This window comes from Giraffa tippelskirchi, chromosome 11 (assembly GCF_054371585.1).
Source record: "Giraffa tippelskirchi isolate mGirTip1 chromosome 11, T2T-mGirTip1v1.2.pri, whole genome shotgun sequence".
NCBI classification, from domain to species: Eukaryota; Metazoa; Chordata; class Mammalia; order Artiodactyla; family Giraffidae; genus Giraffa; species Giraffa tippelskirchi.
Window position 1 is genome coordinate 63,405,779 of NC_137285.1, and position 27,115 is coordinate 63,432,893.

Consider the following 27,115-nt stretch of genomic DNA (forward strand, 5'->3'; position numbering starts at 1 on the left):
AGTTCAGGGATGTATTTACTATATTGTGGGGAAAAACCTTTTGTCACTGGTAAGATTGTCTTAAGTTGTTTTCATGTAGATAATTGTCTTGTAGAGCTAAGAAATTTTGCTGTCGTTATGGTTATTTTGTTTTGTGCCTAAAGTGAAAACCATCAAAAGTCTATAAAGATGCCTCTTGTTGTCAGGTTTACTCCAGACTTCACGTCTTCCTGGGTCATCCGCGAGCTGACTCTGGTCACGGCGGCAGACCTGGAGTTCCGCTTCACTCTCAACGTGACCCTCCCTCATCACCTGCTGCCTCTGTGTGCGGATGTGGTCCCAGGACCGATCTGGGAGGAGTCGTTTTGGAAGCTCACCGTCGTCTTTGTTAGGTAGGCCACCCCTTCTTCACTGTTCCTGCCTCACCAAGGGGAGACGCCATCCAGCCAAGTGGCATGGAAATGGATATTGCCTGGCAGAATCAAAGCTTAGGGATTGAATGGATTACGTTGCTTTGAGAACCCTGACATTCGTGAAGTAGACGAAGTAGATCCTGGTGAGCTTTAAGAGAATAGAGAACTAACTGTAGGAGAGTTGGAGGCTCTGAGAGTGTAAACAGACAGTTGCATTCCGTGTACGTTCATTGGCAGTCCCAGGGGAAGATACAGATGTTGTATGTAACATTTAAGGTATATAGACATCACCTGTGGTATATGGTGTTATTAGCTTAGGGCAATGGCAGTTTGAGATTAGAAGACTAGAATGACCCTTTCAGATGTGATTTTTATCCTAAAAAAATCAATAAAAATCGAATTGAAATGTCAGAATAATAAATATTCACCTGTTTAGAAATTTTGTTTTTTGAAATTTTGAGACAGCAGAAATTTGAATGTTACACATCTTATAGAATCTTAATAGTGTCTCTGTAGACATTTCCCACCACTCATTCACTTCTCGCAGAGCTTGTCTTTTTAATGCTACTCAGAACCAGGCAGTAATGAACCTGTTGTTCTTGTCCTCAGTTTGTCCCTGTTGGGTGTGATTTTAATAGCCATCCAACAAGCACGTTTCATCCTGAAGGAGTTCACGAAAACGAGACAGAGACAAAATGCCAGCTCCTCTTCACAGCCAAGCACTAGTCCAATGGATGTAATCAGCGCTCATTCTCACAAGTAAGGATTCTTGTTGTGTGGGTGGGGGAGATGGTGGCAGTTCTCACCTTTGATATTACTTACTTCTGATTTTATATTAAGGTGATATACCTTTAGAATCCAAACTTGTTTCTGTACAGTTTTCTTTAAGTCACTAAGCCATTCCTTCTAGACTTCACGTAAGAGCTTACTTAGTTTCTTAAGCTCGTGGAGCTTGAATGAAAGGTGAGACGTCCTTAGTACACCCCACACCCCCCCGCCCCCCACCATCCTGACTGCGCCCTCTTCTCCTGCAGTTAGAGAGGAGAGGTTTATTCAGTTTGCCTTGATGTTAAATGTTTTTCTTCTTAAATTCAGAAGCAATTGCAAGAACTTTCTCGATACCTACGCCCCCTCCGATAAAGGCCGAGGGAAAAGCTGCCTTCCCGTCAGCACCCCGCAGAGCAGGATCCAGAACGCGACAAAGAGGAGCCCGGCCACCTACGGCCATTCCCAGAAGAAGCACAAGTGCTCCGTCTATTACGGGAAGCCCAAAGGCAGCGCGGCCAGCGCCAGCAGCGCCGGCGCCCCCTCGGAGGACAGGCCGGCCCCGGCTGCGGGCGGCGCCCCCGCCGAGGAGGACGGGTGCCCTGCAGGGCTGGGCGAGGCCTGGACTGGCCTCAAGTATGCCGGGGGCCTGAGTGTGAACCTGCAGAAAAGCTTGACGCTCCCCAAGAACTTCCTGGGTAAAGAGGAAAACGCACTGAAAAGCGCAGTTGCTGTCAGTAGCCCTTCTTCCGAGTGTCACGTGAAGGAGGGAATGCAGACGTGTATGTTTCCTAAGGAAACGGACTTTCAGATTTCAGAGAACATAGCTGAGCTCAAGGAGCGAGAGGTCTGTCCGATGAAGACCCCTAAGAAACTACCTGAAAATCATTTGCCGAGAAATTCACCTCAGTGCCAGTCAGACTTGCCAGACATTTCCAGGAAAAATAATGGTAATCTTTTCCTCCTCCTTGGTGATTCTCTCTCCTGTTTGTCTCCAGTGTGTTCTTGTGGAATTCGTTTCCCCCGACTTCAGTTTGAATCGTGGCTGTTGAATTTTTAGTTCGTGCCCTAAGTTTTATTAGCACAGGTATAAATATTGAAATACTGTTTGCGCGATGGAAAGTGTAGGATGGGACACCAAGTTTTTAGAGCTTTGTGGTTAAGTTTAGTTATTTAGTACATTCGTTGGAATGATGCAAATATCATGTTTTATCGTTGGACACCTACTCCTAAGTATCTTTTATATTGGCCTTTCAGACTGTTTGCAAAGATCAATCAGCCTATGTTTCTGATAGAACAAAACTTGCCAGCTTTCTGGGTTTAACAGCTGCCCCCATAGCATGCTGCTCATCCTTGGTTCTTCTCTAATTGTGTGCTTATTTTTGTGTATCCATCTTGACCATTTTAATAAGCGCATTTCTGTTCCCTTCAGGAGCTGAATTTTTGACACTTTTTAATCTGGAAGAATTAGTTACCTCTGATCTTATTTGAAACATCAAAATATAAATAACTTCCTATTTTGCACTCCTTGATATTATAGAGGAAGTCATATATTGGCTAATTCTAACGAGCCTTATGCATTTAGCAAGGGGGAAAAAACACCAAGCTGAATTTCAAATGTTCCCTCAAAGGACATTTCTAATTTGCAAGTAAGCCAGGTTCCTCGGAGTAGAACATGGTTTGGGCAACTTCACATCATTCCTGGTGCCCCTTGCCCACCCTGCTGGCGTGGGTTCCCTGGCAGCAGCATCATGCCTGAAGGACTCCTGTCCCCGTGGCCTCTCCCTGGCATGAGGGTTCCCTCGGGTGAAGCGCTCAACCCTGTCTCCATAAAGCCGCAGCATTGCTTGTCTGAGGGGCTGACGGTGGGGCTGTGGGTGCCTGTTCTTCTATTTCTGTCCCAGATGTTCTCTGCAGCTCACACTACAAAATGCTTGTGAAAAGGGTGAAATTTTGGAGTGAGTTTAGCTGAGTACTTCTCATTTCATGTGTCCCATAGGCCTGAGAACAGTATTCGACAGAGACTGACTTTACACAAACTTAAAATCAGTCTCATTTCAGGGAATTGTCGCTCCACAAGTGCGTCTTCTGTGGTCCATTGCGTCTGTCAGATGTCTGTGTAAATGTGCCTGCTGAGTGTGGTCTTGCAGGTGGATGGATGGACCTTCTGCTGCGTCAGAGCACTTTGAAGGGTGTGGACCTTCAAATGATGTAGTGCCAGGGAGGGTCCGAGGATTCAGTCATGCTCCTGGATGTTTGTCTACTTCTTGCTGTTCAGTTTCTGTAGTGGCGCCTAGATGACCATGTAATATCTAATAGCACTCAGGAAGAGTGAATAAATTAAATAAAGGAGCCCACAAACATAGGATTTGCTTGTATCATTGTAGATTGTAGATGGCTACTCCCCCCCACCCCCCAAACCTTTCTGCCCTGTACAGATGACTGGTATGTTTAGGGTGCTTTAAATGGAAACAGATCTCTCACTTCAAGAATTTTTTTGACACTGCTCTTTGGCTGATTCGTCAGCCTGTTAAGCAGTGTCAGGGTGATTGTTAGATCAGATAAGAGTTGATGAAAGAACTTTGGCTTTCCACCATGTTTGTACCAGCAAATTCAAAGGCACTAATTCACAGGCCTATATTTCTCCCCAGAATTAATCTGTCAGCAAGAGGCTCCTCACAGGGAAACTGATTCACTGACATGTATTTGCTTCTGTGTTCTCTTTACATCACTATTGTGGGAAAATATCAAAGAGGTTAATAAGTAAACAAATGGCCCCCCATTAATTTGTGATTTAAGCATTTTAAAGAATTGAGAATTTTAAAAGTAAGAAAGGACTGAGAAATCTAGGGCAAGAAAATTGTAGTTTAAAGATAGGATATAGGGTTTATGGTAATACTGAGGGTTCAGGGTTCTTTTGTCAGATATTAAAGGATGGCCTTGTGATAACTTGGCAGATGGTGATAGGTGGGGAGTCATCATGTATGAAAATCACTCAAGAATGAGAAAACCAAAAATGTAAGACCCTTCTGAGTTTTCACTTCCAACTTTGGAGTATCAGTTTTTTCTTGAAAAGGATTTCACTTGGTGTTTCCATCTTAAGATCCTTTCTAGAATCTGAAGAACACAGCTTCAGTCTTGTGAGCTGAACTCAGCCCCGCAGGAGCCTCTGGGGACCTGAGGTGTCACTCAGCTGAAACCAGCCAGCGTCTGGGCCGTGTTCTCGGCGTTTCTCCCAAAGCACACAGACGTTGTTAGAAACACGCCTAGTGACAAGACAGCCTTGGGGAGGAGGGTCTGGGGAGGTGGCCTGTCTGCCGAGGCACCAAAAGTGATGTCCTGAACCCGGAGGAACTTGGGAATGCCAGAAGCGTTGTGCCTTCTCTTACTCTGAGGCACTGCTCTTTCTGAGCGTCGCCTGCTGTATGAGAACGCAGTCTTCTGAGCTGTGTGCTAAGGGCTACGCGCTCACCATCGTTGTGGAGAAGCAGTGTTTCCTGAGTAACAGAAACTGTGTCATCCCTTTCATGCTCTTTCTCCTGCTTCCTTCTGAGAGGCCCGTAGTAAACAATAAATTAAAATCCGCGATAGGAGTGCAGTCTGTCGGCAGACTCCTCAGATAGGAGTGCAGTCTGTCGGCAGACTCCTCAGGGCTCTGTCTCACACACTTGTTCACCATCAGCCTGTCAAACAGCTGTGAGACAGTGACACCCTCGAAGCGTGTGCTCCATGGTCCAGAGTCGCTCGACAATCTGACAGGAGCAGGGCTTTATGTGTACTGTAAATAAATGATCTTTTGAAATATATCTCCTTTCAAATGTTTACAACTATTATTTTTTCATTATATGATCAAAATAATGTAGACTTAAAGCTGGAGACCAATTGCTCCTGGCCTCAGCTTGATGAAAGGGGAATAGCTGGCGAATTTTTTGTTGTCTCTGCTTATAATAATGTAAAGGATAATGAACTTTGTTAATTTCAAGGCTTTAGGGTATTAAATTTAAGTGCATGGAAGTTCTTAATGAATTGGACAGGTACAAAATTTCTGAAATACCAGTATTTGCAGAAGTTTAAAAAATCATCTCATTTATTTAATACTTACAGATACCAAGAACTAGAAATGAAAATCTAGTGGTTTACTTAAAATACAGCATACAGTTAGATTTGACACACTAAAACTCTGAGCAGGATTCTGGCCCATTCACTTGTTACTATTCTTCGATTGTTTTTTATTTTTTATCTTCCTTTTTATCTTCTTTTATTTTTGTTTTTTATCTTTGTGGCTCAAACACTCCTGCTGTGGCAGAAGAGCGTATGACCCTCTGAGTCCACGCATCTTAGTAGGATGCCTTGGGATGGCTCCATTTTTAGAACGAAGTATATGCTCACGGTTATTTGTGAATTCTTGAGTATTGTTGTGTTAGAGTTTCTGGAAGACTAAATTTGAATTCGTTTTATTGTTGGTCCTGATACACTCCATAGGGTCGCAAAGAGTCAGACACAACTGAAGTGACTTAACATGCCTGATTCTTAACCCCCATGGAAGGTATTAGGAATTTTCTGAGAGCCTGTGCTTTATCCCTTTTAAGGGGTAGTTTAGTGTTAGATATTAAATTTGGATCCTTTCTAAGAAACTTTGATGAGTGATACTTTTAGTACTGTTCTTGGCCTGAAGAAAACTTGAGGAAAATAATTTTCTCATGAATTAAGGTGCTATGAAATTCATGGCACATTTTTAGAGAATAACTATTCTGGTCATTGGAGAAGGCAATGACACCCCACTCCAGTCCTCTTGCCTGGGAAATCCCGTGGACGGAGGAGCCTAGTGGGCTGCAGCCCATGGGGTCACGAAGAGTCGGACACGACTGAGTGACTTCACTTTCCCTTTTCACTTTCATGCATTGGAGAAGGAGATGGCAACCCACTCCAGTGTTCTTGCCTGGAGAATCCCAGGGACAGAGGAGCCTGGTGGACTGCCGTCTATGGGGTCGCACAGAGTTGAACACGACTGAAGCGACTTAGCAGCAGCAGCAGCAGCATTCTGGTCATATTGATGGCTTCAGGAACCCAAAGTGATGTCTTTGTTTATGATGCTATTTTCTGTTTCGACCCTGTCTCCCTTGCTCTTGGCTCTTTCTTAACTCCTTCATGGTGCTGGATATTTTTTTAATTAATTAATTTTCATTGGAGGCTAATTAGAGTATTGTGGTGGTTTTTTCCACACATTGACATGAATCAGCCACGAGTATACATGTGTCCCGTATCCTGAACCCTGCTCCCACCTCCCTCCCCACCCCATCCCTCTGGGTTGTCCCAGAGGTGCTGGATATTTCATCTTGGGTGTCTCACACCTGATCTGTGTTGCAGAGGATTTCATGTTGCCAGCATGTTTATAGATACATAAATATTTACATAATTTTCCATTAACAGGAATACTTAGCTTGTAAGTGTTATTGATAAAATGTATCATCTTGCTTTGAGTGAGTGTGATGTGTAGCTTCAAGGTTGCAGAATCTGGAGGGCGTTTGACCGCTCTTCTTGTCTGTGCTGAGAGCCTCGCGCTGCCCCGGGCCCCTCAGCAAGCAGATGACAGCCTGGAGCCTGCTCCGCTGTGATACGTTTGCAGGCAGGCATCTACACCTCCCCAGATGGCCAAGGTGTTATGAGGGATTCTTACTGAAAGAAGAAAGGGCAAGGTATGAATCCTTTCTGATCATATTGGTGTCTTGAGGCCAGTTATCATGGGGTTGAGGTTGATTTAACTTATTTTGAAGTCAAGGATAGAAGAGGAAATACACTTAGGAATGAAGTTACTTGGAAGAACAATGGAAGGGTCACATTTTCAGATGGTTCCTCCTGGTGCCGACCTTGCCTCGTGAGTGGTTCGAGCTCAGTTCTCTCCCGAGGGTGCTGTTCCCCGGGCAGATGGGCACCTCCTGCAGGAAGACACCCTACCCTCCAGCCGTTCATGTGTCTGTCCGTGATGACCCTTAATATTTTTGTCTTTTCTGGTTGCATCTTTATAACAGTCAGTCAGGGCAGGCAGAGAAGGTGTTTCGTTTCATATTTAAGAAAACTGCAGCTCAGGCAGCGTAAGAGACTTACTTCTGATCATAAAACTGATTAGTATCTGAATCATGTCCATAACCCAGGATTTACCTCCTCCTCCAACTTAAAAAAAAATTGCATGTTAGATCCTGGTCAAGGAACTAAGATCCGACAAGCCACATGATGCAGCCAAAAACAAGTTGTGGTAAAATAAACAAGCTGAAAGTTACCATTTTAAATTATGAAGCTCGGTGACGTTAAGTCCGTTCACATCATTGTACAACCATCACTGGAAACCATTGGTTTCCAGAGCTTTTTTATCATCCCAGTAAGGCCATTGAGCAATAACTACCGAACTCTGCTCCCTCCAGTCCCTGGTAGTAGCCAGCATTCTTCTGTTCGTCTCAGTGGATCTGACGTCTCTGGGTCCCTCAGACAAGTAGGGTCACACAGTATTTGTCTTGTGACTGGCTTAGTTCACTCAGTATGGTGTCTTCCCTGTGGCTTCCCTGGTGGCTCAGATGGTGCAGAATCTGCCTGCAGTGCTGGAGACCGAGGTTTGATCCCTGGGTCGGGAAGATCCCCTGGAGAAGGAAATGGCCACCCACTCTAGTATTCTTGCTCAGAGAAGTCCATGGACAGCGGAGCCTGGTGGGCTACAGCCCATGGGATTGCAAAGAGTCAGACACAACTGAGCGACCAACACTTTGACACTGAAGATAGTGTCTTCAGTGTTCATCCATGTTGTGTCATATGCCAGAACTTCATTCCTTTTTTCCCCCACCTTAACCATTTTTGTTTGTATGTTCAGCAATGCTAATTATATTCACATTGTAGTGCTATGAATCATTCCTGTTTAAAGCTCATGGTGTTCCATGGTATTTACCACATTATATTTATCCATCTATTTGTCCGTCCATGCACAAATTTGGGTTGTTTCTACCTTTTGGCTTTTATGAATAATGCTGCAGTGAGTAACAGTGTGTCCCTCCTCTTTCTTCCCATGACCTCTCTTAATGACTGTTTGTAGAACTCAATATAAGTGCATTTTCACCTGTAAACAAGATAAATTTTTAGAACATTCATTGTGGATGTCAGAAACAGCCGTTAAGTCTAAGCCTCATTAAATCAAATGAGATTGTGTGGTGTAGGAAGGAAATTTAACTTTGGGGAATGTGAATGGAAATAATTAGCTAGAAATTGAATCATTTTTATTTATTCAAGGGGATAACCAGCAAGTGCCTGTCAAGAATGAAGTAGACAATTGTGAAACTTTGAAAAAGGTTGACACAAAGTCTTCTTCAGAGAAGAAGATTCACAAAGCAACTAAAGAAGACGTATGTTCTGAGAAACAGGACATACCTTCAGCCGAGGTCTGTATCCACTTTTTTCTTGCCTTTTAGAACAAAACCCAGTTTTAGGGCTTCAAGTTGCAAATATGTATGTAATTGTACATTTGTATTTCATATTTTTCAAAGAGGATCATTATATATTTTGACTTCACATGGATAATTTGGTGAGGTTGATGTGTTCAGAAAGTTTATCTTCTAATTATATAGGAGATACTAAAATAATTTTTGCTGACATCAGATAGCTTTTATTTGCAAGAGAAGCTGTTGTTAAGCAAAATGGGTTAACTCCTGGGTAAAAATGGTAGAGTAGAACCAGATCACATGTATCTTCTCTCTAATTGTTACCCAACATCCTTTTTTAGGGCAAAGTCTTGCTGATGTAGAAGCATAAGCCCCACAGGAGAGGGATGCCTGTCTAGCTTCAGTGTGTGGGCTCTGGCGCGACAGGCTGACATAAGAGAGAGCAAAGCGTGGGTGCTGACCCAGCCAGCTCCCACCGTGGAGACCACTGCAAAGGGTCTTAAGAGCAGAACCCAGGCTTGTATCTGATAGGAACCAAAGTTCCCAGATAAAGGTGGGAAAGGGATTTAGGAGAATTTATCTGCTTTACCTCAGAATACATCTGTCTATGTATTAGCACAAGCACAGTGGGAAAAATAGCATTGCAACTATGTAGATATACTGTAGGAAAAATGAAGAAAAGGAATAGAACGTACCAAAAACAGACCAAGGTTCCAACCCAGATGAAAACCTATCCAGAGACATGAAGGGAACTTTGAGAACACCTCACACAGTAGACTATGAATTCAGTAAAACACAAGCTTTTAAAGGCAAATTAATAGGTGAGGATGTAGTTGGAAGAAGTGTATGACAGTGGCTGAAAACTGACTTATTGAGCTGAAGGAAAGGCTTAGAGAGAACCCAAGTGAATGTGGAGGAAAAATTTTAAGAGATTGAAGATTTTAGGAAAAAGATGATAATAGATACGGGGACAAAGACAAAAATAGTCCAGTGTAAAAGAATGATTGTATCAGTAAGTGGCCCAGCAATGGGTCAGAAAAGTATTCAGTGATGTAATAGAAGAAAAATTTCCTAATGTGTCGGTAAAACTGAATTTAAAGATTCAGAGACACACTATGTACACCAGGAAATGCTGATCCGTGATAATAAACAGGCATACCCTGGTTAAGGTGTTGAACTTAAAGCTTAAAGAATTGTGCAGAAAAGATGAGAAATAAATATACGAATGTCTATGGCCAATTCATGTTGATATATGGCAGAAACCAATACAATATTGTAAAGCAATCATTCTCTGATTAAAAATAAAAAATTTTAAAGAAAAGGCAGAAAAAATCAAACACTCATCTAGGTTTGCCTCCGACTTTGTAGAAACATCTAACGTCTGAGAGCAGAAGAGCTCTCTCCTTGAAACAGTGAAAATGTGAGCACAAGCATTATGTCCAGGGAAGCTGGCACTCGGGCTCAAAGGCAATAAATGTGCATCTGTAAACTCAAATGATTGGCAGCCTTGCTTGAAAAATGAATTTAGTGAAATTTAGGCACCCAAGATAAAAGTAAACATAGACTCAGGATTGAGGAAGCTGTGTTAAAGATCTTTTGAGGTTTCTGTCCATTTTATATCCAGAACTAAGGCTGAACCGTTGTCAATTATGGTTGTAGAACAGAATTCAAATATTAAAACTTTAGTGAAGCAGAAATAATAATAAAATCAGCAAAAACAGGAGGTGGGATTGAAAGGTAAGTGTAAAGTAAGTTTAAATTTTCTCTTTCTTGGTAGCGAGCCAATTCTCTGCAAAACTGAAACATGTAGTATAAGAGGGTGAGAAGCTACAAAAATATGTTTCACCATCTTTCTCTTAACTTTAGAGAGATCCTTAGGGAATTAATGTGTCACGTGGAAAAGAAACATTTATTGAAAGTTGGCATTCCTTCGGTTCTACTTGATTTTCTTCTGTTAAGTTCAAATAAAATTGAGCCTTAAAGTTTTATTTAAAAACAATGCATGGTCTTAGTTTTCTAAATTACTCCCATTATCTGTCCTGTCATCCTTATGTACATATAGGTTTTAAAAAGATATGTTAGAAAATAAGGTTTGCTAAATAATCAATGGGAGAACTGGGTTATTTCTCAGTGGTGGGATTTTGCACGATTTCTTTTTTTTCCTTCTTTATACTATTCTGTTTTTGCTTAAACTCTGCAAAAAGCATGAATTTTTCACTGAAGTAAATGAGTGTGATACCAAATAAGAAAATCACAGACAATCCAAACCAGGAATTTGTGGTCTGTTGAGAAAGACAAGCTATTTCCATGTAGTCAGGTGCTCAGGTCAGTGCGTAGCTGCAGGGGTTGCAGAGGTGGGAACGCCGGCTTAGCCTGCAGGGTGGCAGACGCCCCGAGGAGGAAGGAGCTTGTGCAGGGGGTGGGTGCAGAGGCTGGGGAGGGCAGATGGGCACCTGACACACGGGGCCTTGAGGCGTGGTCGGGAGCCACAGTGAGGGAATCGTCTGACCAGGAAGAAGCTCGAGCAGGAGGGGAAATGGGGGGAGGCAGAGTCAGAGTCCGGCCAACTTGCCAAGGCCTCTCAGGCCAACTCCAAGTTTAGATTTCAGTCCCTGGGTCTCAGTTGGAGACAATGAAGTAAGTGAGCACAGGCCCTGGGAAGGGATGCTTGCCTACTCAGGAATTCCAGGATCAAGGTTTTAAAAGCACTCTGGCCCAAACAAAAAGTCTCTTTGGAGGATTTGGCCTGAGGGTGGCCAGTTTGGGGACCCTGCTGCAGATCATGGAGAGCTGTTGAAGGGTTCTGCCCTGGGTAGGGGGCTGGGGGGTGGGTGAGGCACGATGACAAATGGAAAACAACCTGCAGGCTGCCGTCTTCTTGGAGGTCGTGATTGAGGATCCTTAAAGTCAGTTTCATAAAGTTGGGCAAAGTGCCTGTAAATGAAGAGCCAGTGTGGTGGTTTAGCAGGTGCTCGAATGAATGTGTGAATAGGGCATCTCTGCAGGATCAGTCCAGGTGTTTTGGAGGCTGGGTTGCGGGGGGCAGGAATGGGTACCGGCTCTCTTCTCCCCAGGAGGCTGTTCCTTTGCTGGGAGGTGTGATGTAATCAAGACCTGCTCCTTGGCAGGAGCCGGGGTACAGGATGGAACAGTGTAGAAGAGAGATTGCAGGACTTCTGAGTACCTGATGGCTTGAAGGAAAAGAGCCATCTTTTCTTGCAGAGCCATTTGCAAAAATAGCTCCAGGGTTTTAAGTCTGGGGAACTAGAATATGGGGAATTGGGACTTCCGCAGTGATGTGTCCGTGTTCATTTCAGGGCAGTGTTGCCTGGTGGTTTAGCGGCATAGTTTTTGTTTTCTTCTTTAGCAGCTGGTGTGAATCCAGCCCAACTCTTACTCCTTAACATTGGCTGAGTTCCTCAACATCGCGGTTTCCTCATGTCAGACATGAGAGTAGTAATAGTATCCCTGCCTCTTAGGGTCTCGAGGATTGGAGGACTGACTGTGATAAGTGCTTAGGACAGCAGCCCTGGGGAAGCACTGCCCAGTAGTTAGAGTCAGGGAGGTGACACGTGTGGCTGTGAGCGCTGCCAGCAGAGAGGGGAGGCCAGACTTGGGCATGGCAGTGCCCAGTGGGTGGGAGATACGGAGCTGGAGCCGCCGTTGCAAGGCAGGCCCAAGGCCCGGGACTCGGGAGCTGTCCCCGCGGAGGTTAAAATTGAAGGGTGATGTGAGCTCTCTGCCGGGGCGCTGGGGCGGGCGGAGCAGACAGCAGGCCAGCCGGCCGGGCCACGGGGACAGGACACACGGTCAAGAGCAGAAGTCGAGTCCGTGGGCCTGGGGGAGAAGGGGCTGGACGCAGATGGGAGCAGGACGCTTTGCTGCCCTGCGATGAAGCTGAGGCTGCCCCCGCTGCCCCTGGCCGTGTGTCCCGGCAGGGCCGCCAGGCTGGAGGTGTGGCCCTGTCTGCGCATGGGGGGCGCCGTGCCCCCACCCCCATGCCCTCAACCACGGAGCGTCCCCGGCTCCCGTCCAGACTTGCCCTCTGCATCGGTGCCTGGGTGCGCGGAGCCCAGGCACGTGTTGGACTCCGGCCCAGGGCTCCTGTCGTTCCTCCTCCCCTCCCTGCTCCGTGCCGGCAGCGGGCTCCGCAGGGGCCGCACGGGGGCCAAGAACCTGGGGGCTTGGGGTGTGCTCGAGGGTCGAGGCCCCTCGTGGTCACTGAGTGGCTTTCCGGGGCAGCCAGGTCGGGAGGTGGGCTGTGGCCCGTCCTCTCCGCTGGCTCTGGAGCCTGCTGTCAGTTTTGTAGCCTCTTCTTTAAAACCCCTTGAGTGTACTTTCCATTTCATTGTTCATTTGGAGAAAATCATTCTCAGTAAACACATTCCCCAGTGCCCTGTTCACTGTCTGTTTCTCTCGTGCGTTCTTGGGGCCTAACTCTGCAGCCTAGAAGATTGTATAAATCTGTCTGTAGCACATGGGGAACATTCCTCCAGATTTATTGGTGAAGGAGGTTGAAGCCCAGATTTGGGAGCCACAGACCAAATTTTAGTCCCAGCCCTGGCTGTTTATTTTCTTGTAAGCAGATCTCCACCCCCTGCACCACCCACCCCCCGCTCTTTTTACAAAAGGAATTCATGACTATTATAGAAGTGTAAAGAAGAGAGGAAAAGATGTGTCCAGAATGGATCACTTTTCACATTTTTCTGTGTTCTCTTGCTTCCCTGTGCAAGTATTGAAAAACTTGAGATAATTATTATTGTGTATACAGAGCTTTGTTATGGTGTCATAATTTTGAATTTTCTCGTGTTAGAAATTAATGAGGAACTTTGTTTTCAATGGTTACGTAACATTCCATCACTTAACTGTGCCATAATCCAAACCATTTCCCTGCAGTTGAACATTAGAGTTGTTTGCAGCTTTTCATTTTCATAAATAACAGGATGATGAACTAAGTCTGGCCTGTATACCTGGTATATCCTTGCTATAGATGTCTAGAAATAGAATTAAAGAGTGTCAGCTGTCAGGGTCCCCCCTGTGTGCCTCCCGCTTGCTCTCAGAAAGATGCTGCTTGTCTCCCTTCACGCAGGGTACATGACGGTGGTCATATTACTCTGGTCTCAGCAGCACTCTTTGTCGGCATAATCTTGGTCAGTGGGATAGGTAAACAATTACATTTTTTCATTTCAGTTTGCATCTCTTATAAGAGAAAAGTAAGGATTTTCCTTCATTTTTTTGTAAAATTCTGAAAAACACAAGATATCATTCATCCAAGATCCTACCACTGACGTTTTTTAAAATATGTATTTTTTCTAAGATGTGAAGGTCTAAGCCAGTCTCGCTCGCCCTGCTGAGAGATGCACGCTGTTACAGCACACCGCCCCCACCCCTAGCCTGTCCCTGTCTTTGCAGGCATAAACACACAGTGTAAGCACACTTGTGTTTTTAAAGCCAGAGTGGAAAGATGAAATACAAGTTGGTCTATGATTTGTCTCTTCTAAAAGCGCACTTTATTATTAAATATTTTGGAGGAACTCTTCATGTGTTTGGCCTTCTCTGTCTCTTTTGTGAACTTACATTTCATGTCCTTTGTCCACTTCTCTGTTGAAGGTGCTTTTTTTCCCCCTTTTTTTCTTCGAGAACATAGGTAAAGGTGTTAACTCTTTGTCAAACAGTAAGACGATTTTTTCCCTTAGTTTGCCTTTCCCTCCTTTTATTTGACTTATGTACAGTAGCTTTAAGAATGCCTTTGTGCAGTCTGTGATTTATTTTTTATTTCTTCCCTTGCTTTTATTATTAAAGCTTAGGAAATCTTATTTCCCCACCCTGTGGTCAGTTAAGTTGTCCCTCCCTCAGGAAGATCAGAGAACTTAGTTCAGGTAATTCAACAGTGATGATGACAATAGCTTAGTCTTATGGACACTACTTCCTTCGTGTCAGGTACTTTAAGCCTCGCAACAGCCTTTTGGAAGACTTTGGGAACTGAGGCAGAGGGAGATAAAGCTGCTTGCCCAAGATGACTGAGCCCGTCACGCGGAGTGGGGTTCAGGTCGGGCAGTTTAGCCTCAGAGACTCTTAATTGCAGATCTGCATGGGCCTTTCAGACCCTGGTTAGTCCTGCCTCCTCACCACCAAAAAAACAAAGACCGGTTGGCCCTGTCTTCCTCCTCCCATTTCCCGACAAGTCTGTAGCTTGGGTTCCCCCAGCTCCATCTGCTGCCTCCACTGCTGGCTTGTCCTCCCCTAGCTAACTCTGGCCACGTGCCTTGTCACCACCTGATGCTTCTCTTTGACACACACACACACACCCTCTTCCCTGCCCCTCCTGTGTTTGCTGGGGACCCTGCTTCTCCATCGCTCCATCCACACCTTGTCCAGCATGTCCCCCCTTCTCCTGAAGCTCACTCTCCTGACGCTCACAGGTAGCTCTCCCTCTGGGGTAGCCCTCCAGCGCTCCCCTCTTGTGACCCATGATGCCACTCCCCAGGTTGCATGGAGAAGGCAGCCACGTGGCAGAGAGGCTCCTGTCCAGCTCACCCTTCTGGCTCCACTTAGAAGCCAGCCCTTCATTTGTGGGTGACCCTGGAGGGACAGAAAGGCTCAGATCCTGGCTGTGTTGTGTATGTCCAACTTTTGGTGGGGTAGGGGAAGAGTGAGGTGGGGAGGAACCGACTTTTCCCCTACCCCGCCAAAAGTTGGAAAGAGAACAATACTCAAATAAATATGGTTTGTATTTAATGTTTAAGATTACATCTTGTCTGACCATACATCTTTAGTGTGTCTATTTAGTTTCAAACTTTTTAGCATTAAGTCCTATAGGATAGGACTTTGTGTGTTTGACTTGCCATGTTTTGTACTCTCAGAATCAGGAAAAAGTTACTACTTATTTGGGGGGGGGAAATAAAGGTTAAAGATAGTAAAAATACCGAAATCCCACCACATATGCAGTTTAAAAATGTCATTTTATTTCTAGTGAACACTAGAACGCTTTATGGTAGTGATATCTATCATATTTCTTTGATAGATACATGAGGCTTTCACTGCCCCAGACATGTAACATGCAGGCATCTAAAACCTTTTATTTTTCTTCTGCTTTAAAGGGGCAGCGTGGTAGAAGGAAGAAAAAAAAGTTTTAGAGGACATTAAGATGAGCCACTTAAAAAATGTAAAGGGCCAGGGGACCCCTCCTCCCCTAGGGCCTCTTAGTAGACCATGCCTCACATTTAAAGGACTTATCAGGTGGCTCAGTGGTAAAGAATCCGCCTGCCAGGGCAAGAGCCTCGGGAAACACGAGTTTGATCCCTGGGTCGAGAAGATCCCCTGGAGGAGGAAATGACAGCTCACTCCAGTATTTTTGTCTGGAAAACCCTGTGGACAGAGGAGCCTGGTGGGCTACAGTCCGTGGAGTCACAAAGAGTTGGACACAGCTGAGCATGCATGCCCTTCAACATTTGAAAGAGGAAAAAACTCAAATTTAAAAATTGATATATATTATATAATATATATATGTCTCATGCTAAATTAAGTTTTTCAGAACCACATTTAAAAACATCAAGCAGATTCTTGGTTTTATTTACTTGAAAAGCTTAAACTAGTTTGGAGTATTCTCTGGAGTTTTGGCTGTTCTCCTAAAGTTCATTTATAAACAAATAAAAACATAAACACACAAATTGCCCCTCTAAGTTGAGTTTTCACATGACTTTTCTTCGGTAGTAATTCATGTGAATTGCACATACCAAATAAACAGGTGAAGGTGGAGGATTTATTGCTGCTGAGGTTAATAGCAAGCTGACCATGAATTGCTAACAGATGTTTTTCCTTTTTAGCCCCTGAGAAATTTTATAGGTAACAGTTTGTGTGGTTTTTTTTTTTTTCTTTTTGCAGAGGTTGAGGGAGGTAGAAAAAGAAAGGAAATGAAAACAGACTAGAGATTGAGAAATATATGTTCTCAGTTTTCCCTAGTTCTGGAATATTCTGAATTCAGATGGGGTTAGTCTTCAAAAGTTAAAATCACACAGAGGTTTTTATGTGTATTAGAAAGGTGAAGCCTTTACTGACATTTTCTTTTTTTCCTCTTTAGCAAGAAGATCCTTATAGGAAGAAGGCGCTTCAGGAGAAGAAAGAAGGAAATGTACAAAATTTAAATTGGAATAAAAATCGAATGTGCAGAAAAAACAAGAAGAGGGGTTCTGCCCAGGTCTTGAGGTGTGTAATTTTACATTTAGCTGTTACCTTTCAATCTTATTTTTGTTGAGTTGGATACAGTAATGTGAGAGTGTAGATATTTGTGTTTTGAGAGGAAAATATATTGTTACAATTAATATTCTTAAAATTAACATATCTTCTGGTTACTTGGTTGTTGTTGAAAGCCCCTTAAAATGAACACATTTTTAGAATTTTACTTGGTGAAATGCAAAAAGCTATGGAAGGTTTTAGGCGAAAAGCATAGCCATTCCCCTTTGCCAGGGCCTTTGTTCTGCCTGTGAAACGACAGGGAGCAGGTGGTGGAGAAAACCCTGGGCTCTCATTCCCAGCTTGACCCTGAGCTGTCTGGGCTGCCTGGGGTCCTGATGATGAAAGAGAACGGTCCCGTGCATTGAATCTTCTGCTCAGTCTTGCAGAAGGAAGGTTCCTCCACCACAGGAAGTGAGGTACCGATACTACGAAGTTGGCCTTTACCCAGAGCCAGATGTGACCCCCCAGGCAGTCAGACACTCTTGTGGGTGAACCTTGCTTATCTGCCAGATGAAGGTTCTACCAGGATTTGTGGGAATCCCATTTGTCTGAGTTTCCACAAGTGGCTCTCTAAACCTTATTTTGCGTCAGTTCCACAGCTCAAGGGTTTTTCCCACTAGATCAGTAGTGTGTCCATCCTGACTCCACGCGAGGAGTGCCTCCCGCGGACCCCGCCCTCTGCCCGGTCCCCGGGAGCCTGCTGAGCGGCCCGCACTAAGGGGCTCCCTGACCCCTGAGTGGGCCTCAGAGGCTGTGCTCCCGTGGACCCTGCCCTCTGCCCGTCCCGGGAGGAGTGCCACATGACCCCAGGGGGCCTTTTTTTTTTTAAAGCTATGTATTTGGCTGTGCTGGGTCTTAGCTACAGCACACGAGATCTTTAGTTGAGGTATGTGGGATCTAGTTCCCTGACTAGGGACCGAACCTGGGCCCCCTGCCTTGGGAGCTTGGAGTCTTAGCCACTGGACCACAAAGGTAGTCCCCCCACCCCCACCCCCAGGGGGCCTTTAAGCTCTGGTTCTGTACCCTGCCATCAGCAGCATGCAAATAGAAAAACAAAGACAGGTACCCACTGTTAGATTATTGACGGGTAATTATTAATCTATTAAAGTATTAAATACTATTTTCATGGGTAATTATTCTTGGGCTACATTATTTGAAAGCTGCAATGTGGCCTCCTATATAAAGGGACGTCACCCCTTATATTCTCATAAAAAGTTGGTAGACTTATGTGGTTCCTTTAAAGTGGTGTATTTGCTTGATATGAACAGACACAAAGATAAAAGGTTAGGGTGGAGTTTCATCAATTGAATGTTAAGATATACTTTTAAAAGCAGATTTCTGACATGTGAAAGAAACAAATTTAAGTTATTACAGAATAACTTTGAAGTATCTTATAGGTAATCAGAGTTTTGTGAGAATATGACGCTTATGTAGCTGATGGTTCTTGGCCTTTCTGCTCCCTTGGCTCCTGCTTCTGTCTCTATACTCTGCCCTGAGTGCTCAGAAGCCAGGGAGACCACTGACTCCATCTCAGATCCTGCGATTGTACCTGACGTGAGGTACGGAAGTTGGACTGTGTGAAACAGTCCCCTCGGCGTTCCTGTAGTGTTTTCTCTAGCACAATTCTGTGCCTTCATTTATAAGACCTGTATTTCAGGTCTTCCCTCAAGTTCATGGTCTAGTTAGAGAGATGTAAGCGTTGGACAGTGAATTCCTTGGGGAAGAAACATTCTTCTTTGTAGATACTGCACTTTTCCTAACAATGCGTGACTCGTGGTGGTCACCGCATAAATGTTTGCTAAATGAATGAATGAGAAAAGATACCAGTTAACGCTCAGACCTTCCCCCAAACACCAAGAAGCAGGGTCATCCACCCAGAGTGATTTTACGGTAAATCCGAGGAAGACACGCCGAGAGGTGTAGGGTTAGTCCTGCCCTTGCCACTTACTAGCTGACCTTGGGTGGCTCGTTTAACCTGTGCACGTTTACCCCTCTCACTGTAAAATACAAAGCGAGTAAACGAACTCCAACTTAATTCTGGTTCTAAAATGGCAAAATCTTGTTTTTCCCTTACTCATCATCACACCCAGAGAGAAGAGGGCTTGAGTTGTCACAGATTGACACTCTCACCTCTGCTCAGTCTCAAGGAGAGCAGGTATGTGTGTATACAGGGTACCGTGCAGACGGGATTTTCTGTGACTCTTCCAGGCCTTCCGACCAGAGTGAGTTAAAGCTGGTGTGCAGTGAATTTGAAAGGTCTGAGCTGAGCAGTGACATCAACGTAAGGAACTGGCATATCCAGGAAAACCCTGGGGAAGCGTGCAGAGCAGGTGCCAGCATTGGAAGCAGTTTACCTGCCACGCAAGGAGAGGCAGGTATGGAGCCGCACTGAGCTATGAACCATACTTCTGTTGGGCTCGTTTCCTTGGGGAAGTACCGGGGTGAGAGGTTATCACTTCCCAGGCAGAGTTACCTCACACCTGAATGGAGAGCTGTTGGATGGGACAGGAGGCTGAGGCTCTCCCGAGCCCTCGCGTTGCCTCTCTGACCTCCCATGCCCCTGACATCTGGCCATTTTCGATGGTGTCATGTAGACGGCCGGAGGGACAGTGGGTGGTTGCTCGAGACAGGACCCCTTGGATAGAGGGGGGCCGGGAAGAGCCAGGGGGGAACAGTGGCTGTTCTCATGCCCCTGCCCCAGGGGGCAGGCGCTTCCTGCAGAGCCAGCTGCAGCCCTGCAGAGGACTGCCAGGCAGTGTCCCAGAGTGGGCGGTGGAGGTGCCAGGGCACGGTCTAGGGAGGGCAGAGAAGAGCGGGAGAGGAATGGCCGTGGATTTGGCAGCACCAGGGTTGGGTAGAGAGTGGGGAGTTACGATCCTCCTACCAACACACACATTCCAGACATGTGCCCACCGTGATGCACCCAGGACACAGAGCTGATGGGTTTCTCATTCCTTCCCTGGACACCTGGGTCTGCCTGGACCTGGGTCTTCTTCCCACCCACACGTAAATAATATTCTGAAATGCGGGATGAACATTTCTTAAAATATTTTTGTTAGAGTATAGTCAATTTGCAATGTTGTGTCAAGTTTCAGAAGTACAGCAAAGTGATTCAGTTTTATTTAGACATTTGAATAGAAGAAATGACCTCGATGTCCCCAGTCCAAGAGAGTAGTCTTGATTTTCTGGAGAGAAATCCTTGCTGTTTCCAGAACCATTGTTAGGTTGACATCACCCCGGGTGTTGGCAGTCTCAGCCCAGTCGACGTGCATCACCCGGCCGCCGCGGAGTGTGGGGGACGCGAGGCTCAGCACGCAGCTGCCTCAGGCCCGTCGTCAGTCTCGGGGAGCGTCTTCCTTCTCTCGGAGGGGCGGAAGGGGTGCACCCTGAGGCCAAGCCCCGCCTTCTTCCCAACCCGGCGCTCTCCTCTTCTTGGAGGTGGCGCAGCTCCTCTCTCACTTCCCGCAGAGGGTTACTTTCAGCAGCCAGGGAAGAAGGGCGCAGAGAAGTCCTGCTCAGACTCCGGCTCGGACTGTGGCAGCTCCTCGGGCAGCGTGCGTGCCAGCCGGGGCAGCTGGGGCAGCTGGAGCAGCGCCAGCAGCTCTGACGGGGACAAGAGGCCGGCCGTGGGCCCTCCGCGCTTCCTGCTGCCGGGTAAGTCCACATCTGAGCCAGGGGCCCGCCCCGCCCAGGCACAGAGGGCTGTGCGTCCATTGTTTGCTTTGCTTTGTTTTTTTTTAATGTTTATTATTTATTTCACTTATTTTGGCTGTGCTGGGTCTTCCTTGCTGCACAAGCTTTTCTGTAGTTGCAGCCAGTGGGGACTACTGTCTAATGGCAGTGCATGAGCTTCTCTTCCGATGTCTTCTCTTGTCGCAGAGCACAGGCCCTGGGGCACCAGGGCTCCAGACCACAGGCTCAGTAGTTGGGCCCACGGGCTTAATTGCCTTGTGGCAGGTGGGATCTTCCCAGATGCGGGGTGGAACCTGTGTCTCCTGCATTGGCAGACAGATTATTTACCCCTGAGCCACCAGGGAAGCCCCTTTGCTTTGGATTTTATTCACTTGCTTTTAAGTCTTTATCTTGAAAACAGTTCAAAGAACTTCCATGTTTATTTTTTCACTTGTACATGTTTTTATTGTGGTAAGATACATGTAATCCAAAATTTACCATTTTAACCATTTGTAAGTGTATGGTTCAGGGGCACTAAATACATTCGTGTTATTGTACAGCCGTCACCACCATCCATTTTCAGACCTTTTCCCCTTCCCAAACAGAAACTCGGTGCCTATAAATCCACAGCTCTCCCTTCCCCACCCCCCGCAACCCTGTGAACCTCTCCTCTCCTTTCTGTCTGTGAATTTGAATACTCTGGTATCTGGTAAGTCAAGTCATACCATACCTGTCCTTCTGTAACTGGCTTATTTCATTTGGCGTGATGTCTTCAGGGTTCATCCCTGTTGTGATAGACCAGGGTTTCCTTTGCTTTAAGGCTGAGTTGTTGTTCATTGTGTTTTCATACCGCAGTTTATCTGGCTGTTCATCTGTTGATGGACACCTGGATTTTTCCATCGTTTGAGTACTTTACTCATGTTGCTGTGAACAGTGGTCCTCCCTTAGTTTTTAAAAATTTACGGATACAGGAAATGTCAATGAAGCACCTATATTTTTATCACCTAGAATGAATAACTTTTAATTTTGTCATATTTACCCTCATTTTTTTAAAGAACTAATATGTCATAGTCTGTTCCGATCCCCCCCCAGCCCCGAGAGACTCACTGTCCACTGTGTTTTATTTTACATTCATATATCCATCAACAAAATAGAGAATTGTCTTTCACTTATGTAAGGGAGATCATGCTTCAGTAAGCACGCTGCATTGCGCTTTCTCGCTTGGCATGGTTTGCTGTAGCTCTGTATGTGTGTGAAGATTTAATTCACTTCTTTTCACTGTTATAGTCAGCATGGTACAGGTTAAGCTTTTTTACCAGGATAGGCAGGGAGACAGGGGTTCATCCTTGGACAGGCGGGGAGACGGATTCACACACTCACTGTGTGTGTGCGTGGTCATGAGTGGGGCTGCCTCCCTGGCCCCGAAGTGTCTGGCCCAGGAGAGGTCACGTGGCTTGTTGGACACCCCGAAACCACGGCTTCCCCAGAGCCCAGCCCCTTTCCAGCCTCCTGCTCCTCACAGTGACCTCTGCTCTCTCTCCTGCCAACAGTGATACCTAAACGGAAGCTCTCGTCCGGGGGACCAGGACCCTGATACCATAGAAACCGAGACAGCCACCCGCTTGTGATTTCTGTCTTTTTTCTCAGCCTTTTTCTCATTTTTGGCTCCTCCTGCAGGCATCATTTTAGACACTGCTTGCCTAGTGACCCCCCCATAAAATTTCAGTGCCACCAACATACAGCAGACATCTCTCTATGGCTCTGTCCCGTGCCTGACACATAAGTCATCAGCTGTTCTCCAGCCTCCTCCTGAGCAGGGCCGACACCACCCGCGTGGGGAGCGCATGCAGGCTTGGGTGCAGGGCGGATTGCAGCATTTTGTTTGGTTGTGGGCTTGGTGTTCTTGGCCATCGAAGGCAGTTTGGCTGTTGATGCTAATGGGCGTGTTTTTAAATTGGTGCTTAACATTAACACGAACTGAAGAGCAGCTCTTGCCTGTGGGATGCGGCCAACAGTGAGAGAGAGAGCAAGGTGATCGGTTGATGCCTTACTGTGATACAGGGCGTTAGATGCAGTCTAGGTGTCTTTGGAGGTTGTTTAATAAATATCAGGAAAATGGCCCCAATATAATAATCATGTAAAAGACCAGAAGCAGAAAGTGTTTTCAAAGTATGATCCCAATTTTATGTATATTTATACATAAAAGATTTTTCAATAAAAAAATTAATGAATGTGTGAATACAGTTAAAAGTGAAAAACAAACCACTCATAGAGGTTCATGATGTTAGCAATCTGCATCTTAAATGCAGAATAGATACACTTAAATTATGCTTATAAAAAGTTCTGATCATCTTTTTGTTTTTATGCAGGAGACAGTGTTTCACAAAATGACTTTTCCTCTGAAACTCCCATCTCCTTGAATCTTTCTCGTAACATCTGCAATCCCACGTAAGTGTTTGGTGTTTTAGCTTTGACAATATATTTCAAGTACCGCTTTTGTGTGTTTTTCATTTTGTGTGTTTCTTCTTTGTTTTCAGTTCTGCAGGCTAAAAATAGGAAAACCTTTTAATGATATGAGAGAGTAAAATTGATTTTATTAATAACTTAAAGCATACAGTCCAAGATAACACATTCATGCAGGAGCATCTCTGGTATCGTTGGTCCTTTCAGTGATATGGCTGTGTTAGAAAAATTCTCTGTCCTGAGAGGAGGAAGAACAATAGTTATAATAAGAATGGGAGCTGGGTACTCTGCTGGGACTTGAAATAAAACAGCATTGATGGTTCTTAGAAATGTGCAAGGACCTAGTAGACAGTCACATGTTTACAGCTTCTCTGTGTGATGATTTCCACAGCATCAGACAAAACAAACCAGCCCATTTACTGAGGAGGGGAAGGGGAGGGTATGTAAGGTGGATTGAGTTTCAGAGTGACGGGGCACTTAGGTTTTAGATGCCACAGAAGGACAGGGGGATGTCACACAAATGAAATTGCATGAGCTCTTTCTGTTCAGGGTAGAAAATAAACACAGGGTGGAAGCTTGCTGCCAGCCGCAGGGAGGCCGATTGGAAACTGCAGACCATCTGAGCTACTTTAGTTAAAATTGTGCAGTCGCTGCTTATTAAAACAAGACTTTGCTGGGTCTTAGGAATCTAATATTCTTCAGCCCTTTTTTGGGTGTATGGCTTCATGTCTCTAGTATCGATTTGCTTTGGTGGGGGGAAGGATTTATGTCAAGCCACAGTCAGACTTGTTTACAGAGAATCAGAGGCTCCTCCTCCTCCTGCTCTCCCCCAGGGACGTGAGCAGCCTCCCCGTGCCTGCAGACGCTCCCTGCCCCAGCCTCCCCACTGGGCCTGCTGCCGCTGAAGATCAAGGTGAGGCCTGTGGCTCCTGCTCCTGCTAGCCGGGGAGCTTGAGGAGGGACAGAGCCGGCCTGGGGGTGAGGGCGGGACGAGGCCCCCCGCCTTGGGCTCGTGAGCATCTCTGCCCTCCGCCCTGGCGTCCTCAGGGCCCCTTCTGCACGGACTCTGGCCTCCCTCCTGGGAGGGTGAGGCGCAGGGGCCTGGGGGCCCCTCGACGGGGTCTGCTGCTGCCTTTGGTTCCCTTTCTCATCTGAGAGGGCAGCCACGTCGACCACATGCACGTCTCTGCCCTGCACGAGCCGAGGCCATGCGCTGAGCCCTGCGGCCCCTCTGAGCAGGGACAGCAGGGGTGGTGTGGGCAGCGACCTGGGCGTGCACGTGGGCTGCTGGGAAGGAAAGCCGCTCCGCCCAGGGTCTATCCCGGAGGCCTCCCTCTCCCTCCTCCCCTCTCCTTCCCTTCACCCCTCTTGCCATTGTCTCACGTCTCCTGTTTTCTCCTTGGGCCTCTGGCCTGCCTCGCCAGGCCCAGGCTACGCCTGGTGGGCACCCCCAGGGGCACCGTCTAGCTCTTGCTTTTGCTCGTGTAACGGTGCTGCTCAGTGCAGTGGAGCGCGTTAACTTTGAACGCAGGAGGAGGCTCCGTGCGGCTTTATGGTTATGTTTTGGAGTTGCTATCCGATTATCAGCAGAAATAAGTTATTTGTGAGTCCAATAAAAATAAATGTTTTCGATGAAAAAATTACTGTTAAATTCAGTAATTCGCTGAGATAAGGTTTGGAAAGGTTTAGGAGGCACCCCTTTTTTCTTTGAGGTGATAGAGGGGAGAGAGGACTTAGGTCACGATGAGGAAAGAGAAAACCTGCCTCAAAGCAGGCACGCCTGCCACGTTCTCCTGTGTGTTTCTGACGTCAGTTGGAGAATCTTGTGTCATCTGTGTGTATGTTTCAAGTGTGTTTTTACCTCGTCTTTGTTAACAATCTGCAACTTACTGTTGTTGTTGTTCAGTTGCTCAGTTGTGTCTCTTTGCGACCCCATGGACTGCATCATGCCAGGCTTCTCTGTCCTTCGCCATCTCTCGGAACTTGCTCAAACTCATGTCGGTTGAGTCAGTGATGCCATCCAACCATCTTTTCTTCTGTCGTCCCCTTCTCCTCCTGCCTTCAGTCTTTCCCAGCATCAGGATCTTTTCCAATGAATCAGTTCTTCGCATCAGGTGGCCAAAGTATTGGAGCTTCAGCTTCAGCATCAGTCCTCCCAGTGACTATTTAGGGTTGATTTCCTTTAGGATTGACTGGTTTGGTCTCCTTTCTCTCAAGAGTCTCTTGCTACTCTCAAGAGTCTTCTCCAGCACCACAGTTTGAAAGCAGCAATTCTTCAACTCAGTCTTCTCTGTGGTCCAACTCTCACATCCATACATGACTACTGGGAAAAGCACAGCTTTGACTATACGGACCTTTGTCAGCACAGTAGTGTCTCTGCTTTTTAATACTCAATCTAGGTTTGGCATTGCTTTTCTTCCAAGGAGCAAGCGTCTTTTAATTTCATGGCTGCAGTCACCATCTACAGTGATTTTGGAGCCCAAGAAAATAAAACCTGTCACTGTTTCCATTGTTTCCCCATCTTTTTACCATGAAGTGATGGGACCAGATGCCATGATCTTAGTTTTTTGAATGTTGAATTAATTTTGCTTACTTTACTTTTTGGTGATCTGTTAAAATCCCTGTTTAGGCCCTAAAGTCCCTGCAGAAACTGCCCTTATGCACAGTTGTTGTCCGCAGGGCCTGTCCCAAGCCCCTTCTGCCGCCCCACGCCTCATCCGCATGCCCGGCCTCGGTCTTCGGACCCACGATCACATCCCTGCTGGGCCTTCTCCCCTATGCTGCACACGCCTCCAACGCCACAGGCGTGGTTTTGCCCAAGTTTTCCTGCTCCTTTGCCCATGGCTGAGTGGAGAACAGCACACAGGACTGACCGGCCCGCCCCGCCTCCTATCTGCAGGCCCCGCCCTCCCCACACCCACACTCAGTGCCTCTGCCCTGTCCTCTCTGCCGAGGCCTCCTGTTTGCCCGGGGGAGAGAGGAGCTGGTGGAGGCCTTCAGAGGCTCCGCCCGGCCCGTCCTCCACCCTCTGCCCCCGTCCAGCCATCACCGCGCCGCTGCCGGGTTCTCTGCAGCCAGGCAACCCCCACCCCCGCACAGCAGAAGCACTCCCGGCCTGGCCTGAGTGTAGCAGCAGCCTCTCTCCCTTGGCCTCCCTGGTCTGGCAGTCTGCGGGGAGCCGCTCAGAGTGGCATCTGCCTGCTGACGAGCCTCCCGTCCGCCTGGAGGCCGTGGGCCGGCTGCGCAGCGATGCCTGTGTGTCTGGGGCCCTGCCCTGTCCTGGTCCTGCCTCCACGCCCACCCTGCCCCTTCTGCTCGGGCTCTCACCAGGGGGTCCTGTGCAGTTCCCTTCCACTCCCCCAGCGCTCCTGTTGGTCTGGGTCATGCTACCCTGGGGGGCTGTCCCCCTCCAGCCCCCTGATGGCCCCCACCTCTGCACCGTCGGCCTGGACCCCACACCACCAGCTGCCGTCTGCCTTCTGTCCTTGGGGCTGTGTGGGCGTCCCAGACTGAACACTTCCCTCCTTAGCCTGCTCCTCACACAGCCTCCCACTGCGCTTTCTTGTTGCTCAGGCAGAAGTCGGGGGCCCGTCCCGGACCTCTCGGCCTCTGCCTTTCACACAGACCCAGAGTCTGAGTGCGTCTCCTCTCAGCCACTGTGATTTCTCACTTGGGCTGTCAGCACAATCTCCTGACAAGTCTCTCTGCTGCTACTCTCACCTCCCCTCACTGTATCACCTTTTGTTTTTTCTTTTGAGGTACAATTGATACATACATTTTATTAGTTTCTGGCATATAAGTAATACAGTGATTCAATATATGTGTGTGCCTGCATGCTAAGTCACTTCAGTCGTGTCCATGGGATTCTCCAGGCAAGAATAGTGGAGTGGGTTGCCATGCCCTCTTCCAGCTTTCAATATACCTACATTTTGCAGAACGATCACCACAATGAGTCTAGTTAACATGTGTTGCCACCTTACCGTCTGTCTTTAGTACTGCAGCCAGAGGGTGGTGTTGGGCCTGAATGGGATCCCGTCACTCTGGAGACCAGTGAGGGGTCTGCAGTGTTCACCTGAGCTCAGGTCTGCCTGCCGTGATTCTGTGGACGCTGGACAGGAGGCTTGGGTCGGAGACACAGGACGCTTAGCACAGCAAGCGGCGTGAGAG

The 27,115-nt window shown here is 46.7% G+C and overlaps 1 protein-coding gene across 13 annotated transcripts in view; it reads left to right on the top strand.

Moving 5' to 3' along the window:
* The window catches only part of TMEM131L (transmembrane 131 like), a 170,658-nt gene that overhangs the window by 137,573 nt on the left and 5,970 nt on the right, over window positions 1-27,115 (top strand). For 6 of the 13 annotated variants that reach the window (XM_081544946.1, XM_081544947.1, XM_081544939.1 and 3 more), the window contains exons 23-31: window positions 186-371; window positions 1,002-1,151; window positions 1,488-2,107; window positions 8,430-8,578; window positions 16,659-16,783; window positions 19,022-19,188; window positions 20,282-20,467; window positions 22,855-22,933; window positions 23,782-23,861. In XM_081544946.1, the coding sequence (XP_081401072.1) occupies window positions 186-371; window positions 1,002-1,151; window positions 1,488-2,107; window positions 8,430-8,578; window positions 16,659-16,783; window positions 19,022-19,188; window positions 20,282-20,467; window positions 22,855-22,933; window positions 23,782-23,861 (1,742 nt within the window). Of the gene's footprint in view, window positions 1-185; window positions 372-1,001; window positions 1,152-1,487; window positions 2,108-8,429; window positions 8,579-16,658; window positions 16,784-19,021; window positions 19,189-20,251; window positions 20,468-22,854; window positions 22,934-23,781; window positions 23,862-27,115 lie in introns of all 13 variants that reach the window. The other 7 variants (XM_081544943.1, XM_081544945.1, XM_081544936.1 and 4 more) reach the window with 3 other exon arrangements.